This window comes from Drosophila miranda, chromosome 2, assembly GCF_003369915.1.
Source record: "Drosophila miranda strain MSH22 chromosome 2, D.miranda_PacBio2.1, whole genome shotgun sequence".
Lineage (NCBI taxonomy): Eukaryota > Metazoa > Arthropoda > Insecta > Diptera > Drosophilidae > Drosophila > Drosophila miranda.
The window spans coordinates 10885595-10896729 of NC_046675.1; the positions used below are offsets into that span (position 1 = coordinate 10885595).

The 11135-nt window shown below is 48.0% G+C and overlaps 1 protein-coding gene across 14 annotated transcripts in view; it reads left to right on the forward strand.

The window, feature by feature from the left end:
• LOC108155077 (protein lap4) overlaps nt 1-11135 on the forward strand; it is a 69342-nt gene that overhangs the window by 46123 nt on the left and 12084 nt on the right. For 13 of the 14 annotated variants that reach the window (XR_004472004.1, XM_033389574.1, XM_017285680.2 and 10 more), the window contains 2 exons: nt 7825-7939; nt 8326-8650. Coding sequence is in view for 13 of the 14 variants with exons in the window: in XM_033389574.1 (XP_033245465.1) it covers nt 7825-7939; nt 8326-8650 (440 nt within the window). In the remaining variant the exon portion in view is untranslated. Of the gene's footprint in view, nt 1-838; nt 866-7824; nt 7940-8325; nt 8651-11135 lie in introns of those variants that run through there. The other variant, XM_033389585.1, reaches the window with a different exon arrangement.

Here is an 11135-nt window from a genome sequence, read left to right on the forward strand (position 1 = left end):
TCGGTAATTAAAAAAATGGAAAAAAATGGAACAAATTGTATCACTATATAATATAGTATAGGATTGTTGTTTATAGGGAGGATTGGTTTTGTTTTTATTTTTTCTAAATATTTTAAATTTTTCATTAATAGTAATATCTATCAAAATCGATCTATATCTATCAAAATCAGATGACTATATTTGATAGTATTTTCCCTTAAAAAGTACACCTCTGCAGGGGTATCCAAGGTGTCTGCCTTCAACATCTATCCTGTCTGTAGCCTGTTATGATTGTGCCTTAATGTTTTCGTTGTTTGTGGCTTGTATAACTGGTTGCCGGCTTTAAAGCATGCCCCATTTGAAATTTGCATTGAAAGCAGTGTGCAAAAAAACAAAACAAAAAAAAAAGCTGAAATATATACGAATATACAAATACAAATACAAGTTAATATATATACCATCTCGCTATACGTACATATAATAAATGTATATGTAAATGTAAATAATTCAAAAACTGCAGAAGAAAATTTCCATTAAAATGTCTCTCTTATATCTTCTTCTCGTCCTTCTTCTTCTCATTCTTATACACTCTCCTCACTTCTCTCATTCTTACTCCTATATTGCGCTATCGTTCTCGTTCTCGTTCTCGTTCTGGCTCTGATTCTGATTCTGATGCTGGCTCTCGTTGGCTGCTTTTCAACAACAAACATATTTTTCCCTGGCATTTTCCGTTCTTGGTTTTTTCCCCGCCCCCCCCTTCAATCATTTTGCAATCTGAATTTTCTGTTGGCTTTTTGTTTGTACTCGATTGTTGTTGTTTTGTTGCTTTTTGGGTTCTTGCATTCGATTTTCATTGCAGCGTATTGCTTAACAAGCGGATGTTTATCACCAAAAGACTGAATATTTAGTTTAAACAAGCAAACAAACAGACAGACAGACAGACAAATATGCTAAAGGGAAAGGACGAGGACGAGTACAAGGACAAACCCACAGATAGAATTTGTATAAGATTCAGTGGAAAACCGAAAACAGAAACAACAAGAAGAGCGTCTGTCTTCGAGCGGCGCGTGTTCAAAGGGCCAAGAGTTACTATTTTCAGAATAGTAGGCAGTGTGTCTATATACATACATACATACATATATGTATACTATATCGTGTATCTCCTCCGATTTTGAAATTCAATCAAAAACTGAATTCCCAAACGGTTTCAATGTCTCTCTCTCTCTCTTTCTCTCTCTCTGCCCCCTAAAACTACTGTTTATACCGAGCAAACAGATCTAAAAAGGAAACCTCTGGAAAATGTCGCCATTTTGCGGCACAAAAATTATTCAAAAAAAAAAACATATACACGTGTAAATTATAGTCTTTCGATGTTTGTACCAAAAGCTACTACTACACACACACAGATACTAAATACATATATATTACTAAATGTGTAACAATGTGTGGAGAGCACACACAAAACGGTCCAATTATGCAACTGAATAATACTCAAGAGGAAAAAAAAAACAATAAACCCGGAGGCAACAAAAGAGAAAACATTGTTATAGATCGTATACTACCTATCTATAAAACTAGGAAAAAAAGAGGATATTTTGTTAAAGGTATCAACTGTTAAAACCAGCAGGAATACTCGTTTGTTGGGTTTTTGTGTATGGTTTTCACCCACACCCACCACGCCCACTTTCATTGTTACCTAATGATACGATAGTTACAGTTAAAACGATAGCTAAACGGAATTCAAAGTGTGCATTTTTGATGTGTCAATAAATCTTAATGTATTTGTCGTACGAAAAGAAATTGGGGATTGGTGGACTTTTACTTAGGATACGAGTTCTTTTCGTTAATTGAAAAAGTTTCTTATGATTTAGTGTTTTTTTTTTGCGCTTTTATTTTGCCACATATGTGACGTTGTCGCTGCGTCTCTGTATCTGTATCTGTATCTGTGACTATATCTGTATCTGTATCGCTGTTTTTGTGCATCGCATCGCTGATGTTTCGTCGAGTTCATCAACCTCATCATCAATGAAACCAAAAATTCGGCCAGAAGCGCGCAAACTCTCATTCATCATCAAAGCAGAAATCAGAAATCACTGGTAATTGGCTAATGGACTGCAGATGGCAGAGTGGTATTGGTATCCTCCTTCCCACCGCACAGACAAAGAATAAAATCAATCGTACAGATATTTGTGTGTGCACCCAACCCCAACAGCAGCCTGCCTCCAACAAAACCAACCATCAACACCCCACCCACAAAAACACACACACAATCAAAGCACACACCAACCACTCACCCCACCAATTAACGTTGCACATTGCAGTCTGTGTTCAATGCTTGTGTGCGAAGAAGAAGACGTTGCACCTCTGACAAACATTAAACAAAAAAAAAAAAAACAAATAAAAACCCCAACTAAAATAAAGATATTTGAAAAACTAAATGAGAAATCCGAAAACTCCAAATAGCAGCGTGGAACCCAGACGCCCGAACGCCTGGCCCCAGGTGCGCGATTCTCCTACCAGCAGATGCTGGAGCATCAGGAGGAGAGCCGGAACAGTGCAAAGGCCCAGTCAGAGAAGTCCAAGAAGGCCGAACCGTGTACATCATCGATGATGAGGATGACGACGACGAAGAGGACGATGATACCTCGCGTCAGCATCTGGACGACATTGATGCCATCGAAGAGGAGGACGAAGAGGAAGTAGAGAGCTCTCCGCCCCTGGATCTGCAGTCCCCACCTTCCTATGCGGAGTCCGACTCCGACTGCTTCGATCGTCGCCGGGGACGTTACACCAGCGACTCGGAGAGCGACTGTCGACCGTATAAGCCTTCGAGATCGGGTCGCAGTACCCCAGAGTACGGTGGAGGGCATCGCAAGTCCGTGAGCTTTGACCTCAGCGGCGATGAGCGCTCCCGATCGGACTTCGAACGCTCGAGGTCCCGAACACCGGATGGCTATACGCGGGCCTACGATTCCGAGCAGGATAATCGAGGCAATTCGCGGAACCGCCTGCCCGGAAGGGCATCCTTCGGGCCACGAGCCCGTCTTCGTCGACCAGCTCCACCCTGGAGCGTCGTCCGGAGAAGGTGGCGCCCATTGTGCCGACTGTGGCACGCATCATAGAGGTGGAATCCCCGCAGGTGCAGCGCGTGTCGAGGGCCACTTCGCCGGAACGACCCGGGGAACTGGAGCGGGAGAATCCCTTCCGCCATACCCCCATAGAGGACGATGAGTACACGCAGATCGCCAAGGCAATCAACAGGTCTCCGCGGTCACCCCGCTCCCCCCGGGATCAGTTCTTCTTCGGTTCCGCCCGCTCCAGCGAGGATCTGCTCGAGCAATCGTTTTCCAGTGGACGCAGCACCCCCAACACCGTGATATCCAAATCGACGGAGAACCTGACGGGCACGCGGCCGAAGGTGCCGCCCAAGCCGCTGGTGAAGAAGGCGGATCTGGTGCGAAACGTGGCCCTGGAGACGTTCCAGGCCAGCGATGTGGGCCAGGGGACTTCACGGTGTTCGAGCACGACGCCAGCACCAACACCATCCATCCCGTGGGCGCCAAGGTGCCGGTGCGTGTGTCCACAAAGACGCCGCCGCGGCCGCGTGAGAGTCCACCGCCGCCGCCCGTCAACTATTCCACCCTGCCAAAGATTCCGGTGCCCAGCACGCCCACGGTGCTGGAGGAGTCGCTGTATATGGAGGCCCTGCCACCGGTGCCGCCCTCGCAGCGCCGTCCCCACGAGTTTGTGCACGAGAACTCGCCGGACAACATCCTGGTGACGCCGCAGGAGCATCGAGAGTATCTGCTGCGGGAGAACGAGCTGCGGAACCAGCTGCGGGCCCCCTTCGATCCCGCGCCGCCCATACCCATTGCGGGCAGCGGGAGCGGCGGCTATGCGGTAACGAATCCCTTCCTAGATAGTTGCGACACTGACATTGACAGCCTGCCACTGCCACCACCGCCCACACCGCCCACCGAACAGGCAGCACCACCACAGCTACATCACTACCTCGAACACCAACAACACCACCACCACCCCAATCGTCATTTGCATGAGCCGCCTGCGCCACCACTAACCGCTGCCGCCACTAACGCATCAACGTCTCCATTTTCTTCCTCCGCCGCCGCCACTGGCCGCCTCCTGATGGATGCCGCCTCGCGTTCGCCGCAGCAGCTGCTGGTCGCCGGGTCGCCCACACAGATCTTTCCCACGGCCCAAATACTGCCCGTGCAGTATGCGAGTCTCCCGCAACCGCAACAGCCGAATACGCTTACATTGACACCGCCTCAGACCCAGACACAGACAAAGTCCCCGTCCCCGTCCAAGACACAGTCTCACCTCCAGAGTCCGCCCCAAACGCAGCCCATTTTCAACTTTGTGCTGCTGCCCGGCGACCAGGGTCAAGTGTCATCGCTCTACCTGCAATCGGTGCAGCAGAATCCGGTGAGTGAATCGAGTGGAAAGCCGCCCCAACAATTCCTGGCACCGCCCTCCAGCGCCTCCTCCTCGCCATCGCCCTCGTACACGGCAATGAAATTTCCCACATTCTCGGAAATTCTGGTCAGTCCCGACTCAAATAGCAATTACCAAAACATGACCACATCGCGCGCCGGCATATCCAACTCCTCGCTGGCCACCAGCAGCTCCTTCTCCATCGACTCCTCCACGTCGTCGCTGCAGACCAAGTCCTCCGCACCAGCCACTGGGGGTGGTGGTCTGTCCAGCTACTATGAGACGGCGGAGGAGATCTACTCGACCATTGAGGAGGCCATCTACAGTAATACCGCGTTCTTTGATTCGCGTCGCAGCAGCGACACCTCGCTCTCCTGCCGCGCCTCCAAGTCCCCCACGCCGCCTCCATTGCCGCCCAAGCGGCCACTGAAGCCGAACGTAGTGCGCACCGCACCGGCTCCACCAGTGGCCCACAAGCCGCACGGACTCCGTGGCCTGGCCAGCTTCAAGCTGCGCTCCTCCCAGTCCCAGCCGCAGTTGGAGGCACAGTCCTGGGCCCGGAGCCCGCTGCCGCATACTCCTACAACGCCCACAGGAAAAGAGACCACTGTGTAGATTGTGGCACATGCCAAGTGCTCTCTCAGAGGTTCTTTTAATTACTCCAAGAGCACCCAACCTTTCCATTCAAACAGCTCTGCCACCGCTTTTTCCACTCCATTTCTTTGGGTTTCCCTCTCTCTTTTCTACACCATTTCTTTGGCTTTCTCTCTCCACTATTTCTTCCTGTCACTGCTCATACATTTTAATTAAATTCTAGCACCTTTTCGCCATCCATTAAATGGGGCCCACCCCCAACCACAACCCCAATCATGGCAGTGAATGGGTTTCTCTTGTAGCACAATTTTCAATATTTTCGTTCGCCATTTAAATTGATTGATTTGTTGTTGGATTTCCCTGGCAGCACTTGCCCCAGGCGACGCACCTTTCCAGCTAATTAGAATGCGAGTTTTTGTTGACTTTGACAATCAACCCAGCCCCCACCTAGCCCCAAGCCACATCAACGATAAAATTGCCCCCTCCTCAGAAAATTGCAGTTGAAATTGAGCAGCAGACCTGTCCGGCGCCCCCGCACTTTTTGGCCAGGTTTAATTTGACGTTGATTGAAACAGTTTTCGGTCGCCCGCCCCCCCAACTGCAGCTAACTGCCACGCCCACTGGCCCATTAACTTTTTGCCGCCCCCTATTTTACGGTGCAAAAACCAACGAATAAATAATTATAACGAAAGGAAAATAATACTTGAATAAAATGAAAAACGAAATACCAAAAAACCGAAACACTGCAGAAACCAAAAAACCGAATAAACAAAGGAAAACAAAAAACAGAGACAAACAGAAAATAAAATTTAACAATTTATAAAGTTAATTTCGCTGTAGCGAAGAGCAGAGCGCTCTGTTAAGTTGATTTTAATGCTAATTTATTTTTATCAGGAGAGAGTGGGGGAAAAAAACAAAAGCTGAAACATTTTTAATTGCATACCTTAAGGCAAATAAACACTGCGTATTATTCGTATTCGTACTCCCCGTTGCCGGAACGCTTTTCATTTTGTTTTTGTCCCTCCCCGAACCGACAGAAAAAAAAACCCCTCGGTTCGGTTCTAATTTAAATGTTTATTTCGGTAAATGCCCCTGGAACTAGATGTTGGCGAGCATTGACCTTGACCTCACTTGTGGGTCACTCATTCGTGGGCAGACCCTGCTGTGCGGCATGCCACTCACACGGTTTGGCAGTGGGCCCTGCACTGATTTGGCTAGCGACCATAGACCGCTTTATATAGGCGGCCGCAGCAGCAGGTGTATTTCCCAGTGCTCCCATTTCCCTTATCAACGTGGTTGTAGTCTTATCGGGGAGTACGTACCGAGTACCCCTAATAGACCGCGATAGGGCCTTGTCTTTCGTTTTATCTTATCTTATCTTATCGATGATGTGTCACCGACTAGCATGACACTCCCCATGCCATCCCTGCCGCCCCACTTCAATGGCTTATTGGCTTTTAATGCTCTGTCGAGGGTTCATGTACACACACACACACACTCTCTCTCTCTCTCTCTCAACACTTTCATGGCTCAATAAATTTCTATTAGTTGGACTTTACCATGAAGTAAAGGCAAGGGACCAAACAGGACACCGAGTGCCTCGCTCCCAGACATTGACTTTAATTGAAAATCGAAAAATCCGATACGAAATTAATTTCTCTTCTAAAAATACAGCTTAGCTCTGCTTCTTCTCCTGCCACTCCTGCTTTTTGCTTGCACTCCTTCTCAGCTTTCACTTTTGTCCATGCACTTGTCGCTGGATCGTTCGTTGCTGGTCGATGGTCTCCGGTCCTGGTCCTGGCCCTGGCTTTATTTATGAGCCCAGGAGTGGCCTAGTGTGGTCTTGTCCCCGACTCTCGTATCCCGTATCCCATATCCCGTATATGTGCTGGAGTGCCATTGCCCACAGCCAGGGATTGGTATACGGTTGCAATTTGTGCAGTTTAACGCTGGCCTTTGGCCTGCTGCTGATGCTGATGCTCCCTGCTTTTGTTTTTGCCATCGTTCTGGCCCATTGCATGGTTGCCATTTAATGACTTTGTCGTCGTAGCCGTTGCTGTTGCTGCCGCTGGAGGCACTAACTATCTATCCCCTGCCCCACCCCCCGGCCACACACATCCCACATCGGCCGGGCTCTTATCTGCTGCAGCTCCTGGCTGCTGGCGTCCACTGCGTCGTCGTCGTCGTCTCATGTTGGCTAAAACGAAGGAATTGCATGAAAGCATAAAACCGACAGTACATGACTTTGGGTGATAAATGGCCCTGGTCGAGGATGGAGCCCGCTCTCTCAGCTGTAATTTGCGCCCACTTCTGCAGCCATCCTAAGCCCGGTCTTCCAGTGTCCGCCTCCCCCCCCGTAAATTACATGCCCCCGGGTTGCACGGAACCAAACACAGCTCCCTGGGCTCGCTTTATGATTGAAGCCTCGACCTCTCTGCCTACGGATGATGATCGTCCCACAAACAACAAGAAAAAGCAACCTCGCAGTTCGTTCCATTCCGTTCCGCTTCTGCTTTTTAATAAACTTGTGTCTGTGTGTGTGGTGTCATCAATTTTCTTTATGGTCGTTTGGACTTTGCCCCGCTTTCACTGTGGGGAAAATGCTCTCGCTGCTCTTTCTTTCTTTTTTTTCCCAGTCATTTAATTGAAAATATGGCGCACAAAGTCAAAAGCTACTGCCGTTTCGACTTTATATGTCTATTGATTTTAGTATTAATAAATCTTTGGGCTTCTTTTTTTTTGCTTTATTGTGTCGCCTTTGACGTTGCTAACGAAAAACCTTTTGCCATTTTTCAGTCAACACCTGGCGGCCAGGAGGCAACACTCACAAAAGTGCCTAAATCGGTTTCCGATAAAAAACGCTTCTTCGAATCAGCCATGGAGGATCAGCACAAGCCCACACAAAAGACAGGTGAGAAAACTTTCCCAAATGAACCTCAATGTAAGCCCCGCCTCTTCCCTGGCTGGCACTTTGCCACTTCCCACTTGCCACTTGCCACTTAAATCTTAGACTTAGACTTGCCGCACAAGTTGTCAATCAAACCACTTATCAATGGTTGCGAAGCAACCGCAGTTTGCTGCCACCTTTTGCTCCAGTGGTTCGAGTAATTAGAGAGAGTGGAATCGTATCGCACCGCACTGTCTGTTGCATGCAACGACTGGGAGAAAGAGCATCTGGAGGAGATAAATGCAACTATCGCTATTTATTTAATTTCCCTCTTGACGACATACCTTTTATATTTGAATTCCCACTGATTTGCTACGACTTTCTTTGCCCATCCCTCTTTCTCTTTTCAGAGAAAGTTTTCTCATTCCTGTCAAAGGACGAAGTGGAAAAGTTGCGACAGGAGGAGGAGAAGAAAATTGCAACATTGCGCCGTGATAAGAAATCCAGATTATTGGATGCAGCCAATGACAACATTGACAAGGACGCTGCCAGTCATACCGATAAGCGCTATGATAACGCCGGCAACAGCAGCGGCAGCGGCAACGACGACGACGACGATGAGGATGAGGATGAGGATGAGAACGACGACGACGACAGCGACCAGGAGGCTAACGCACGAGAGGATGCCGTCGACAATGCCGCTTTGGGGCGCTTCAATGAGGCGGAAGACATGAGGTGAGTGTCGGCTATGTCCGGGAGAGAGCCTTCATTTATTCGGATTATCGGTGCTTGCGTTTTTGCGCTTTTTATGTTACATCTGAATGCACAGACACGCCCCCCAATCAATCAAAAAACCCCACATCCAGCCATCCTCTCCCACACACCCCCCCAACCGAATATACGATTATGATAACACATAAACATGCACCCTCACACAACTCCGCACACACATACATTATTTTCACGGTGTTTGTGCATTTGCCGTAGAATATTATCTATCTCTATATTTTTCAATATTTTTATTTTTTATTTTTATTGGTCAAGTTTTTCCGCTGACTTTTGGTTTGGTTCTGGTGCCGGTTTCTCTTTACGTTGCTCTTAAATTAGATTACTTTCAATCATACAACATGCAACATGCTGCACACACACATACAAAATATTTCTCTATTTGTACATGCCACACCAACACACACACACACACTCAGCCCGCTGACGGAGCTGCTAATCATTATTGAGACTTAGTGTGTTATTAAATAAGGATATGATAGGATAGCGATCTATGGCTGAGTAAGAGAGAGGTCTTTAATAGTAAGTACTCCGCACAGCACAGCACAGTACACACCCTCCGCCCGCTCACCCTCCGCCTCATATCCATGCATACGATTATAAGCGTGTAAGCAGCCCTAAGCAGTTTAAGTTTTATGTAGCACTTAAGCGCGTTCCATGGACTCGTAAATCGCAGACGTCAGACGAGAGCCGGCAGCCAGCACAGGCATCAGCCTCTGAGCCGTTCATTTACTTTAAAAAAGTGTACGGCAAACATGTTATGGCTTCTCCTCTGCCAGCGAAATCTTTTTAGTACATTGTAGACCACACACCCACCCACCCAGTGGGCATCAAATCATCCTGTAGGAGAGAGTACATGGCTGTGGGCGGGTGTGTAATCTCTCTGCCCCCCTCCTGTCGGAAACTTAACTCAAAAATGTAAGTACTTCCGCGCTGCTTCTACTTAATTTTGAGCAAGCATTGCGTATACGCAACGTGGTACTGTGGTATGCCCCTAGGGTGAGTCGCTCCCGATATCTGTGCTCGACTTGGGCGCACTTCGATTCCCCGCGGCGCCATGCCATCTGTTTTACAATTGAATAACTTCATTTTGGGCATTCCGCAAATTGCGTTTGGGGAGGAGCCCACGCACACGTACGCATAATTTTGGCATTCACTGGGGAATCGATGATTTTATGCCAAGTATGTTGCTGCAGCAGCCAGGTGCCGGGAATCACGACTACCTAGCGGGAAATTTCACTGATTTTCTAGCCTTTTGCATGCCCCCCCCCCCCCCCCCCACGCCCCATACACACACAAACAAACAGGAGTGAAGGGTGCGGCGACAAATGATATTTTAATGTCGGCCACACGACAGAAACTGGCAATTATAATTAGCGCCTTTGTGGGCGCTGTCTGTACCTGTGTCGCTGCCCCACTTGATGACCCTTGGACGCGCTGAAGGTTGGTTGCATGCAACACGTAGCAACCACAAAGCGTTACCCCGGCGGAACTTTTACCGCAAGCTGCTGTTGTTGTTGGTGCTGTTTCTGTTGCTCCTCTTCTGTCATTTCAAAAGCTGTGCTGCGTGTAGGGTGTCTGCCAAACAAACAATGAAAGAAACTACGACTGAAAGCTCTCACCTGCCCACGCCAGCACCTTCCCCCTAGATCCATGGCAGCCATTTAAGAGCACCCGGAACCCCTCGAACACATATTTTCCCTGTCGCCCATCCTCCGACGGCGCTTAACGGGAAACTTTCACACATATGCGTCGCGGCTTGAAGGAGCTGCTGCTCCCCACGCGATGTTCCGGTGGCTGACTCTAACAACATCATATAATGAGCAACAACAAAGTAATTTAATACAATTTTAGCCCCCAAAGCTGCTGCAGGAAAACATTAAAAAGAGCACAAAAGCCACAGAGCGCGAGAGAAAGAGTCGCCTTTGGCATACTCTACTCGGGTCAATCCCCCCGTCAAGAAACCAGATCGAATAGACTGACCTTTGCCACAAATTATAGCCCCATAAATTCCCCCCACACACAGACACACACATACGAGTATTTATATGGAAATCAATAGATAGATAGATAGATAGTCGGAGAAGTCTTTCATCTAGTGCAAAACGAATGAATGCCTGCTTCCGGTCATAAGGGTATATTAGCCAAAGACAAAGGAGAAGAAAACAACAACAACAGCAAAGGGGGGAAAAATGTGCACAAACAGAAAACAGACGACAGACGACACAACACGTATGACAACAGCAGATATCATATGGCATATGGCACACACCCACACACACGAACAAAATGGTGTCCTTTTTGTGTGTTTGCAGATGAAATGTTGGATAGGGCTATGAAAACAAGGAGAGTAAATTTTCACTTGGGCGGCACCATTTATGTACATTTCATTACAAAGGCATTTGATGGATTCCCCCTGTGAACAGAACCCTTT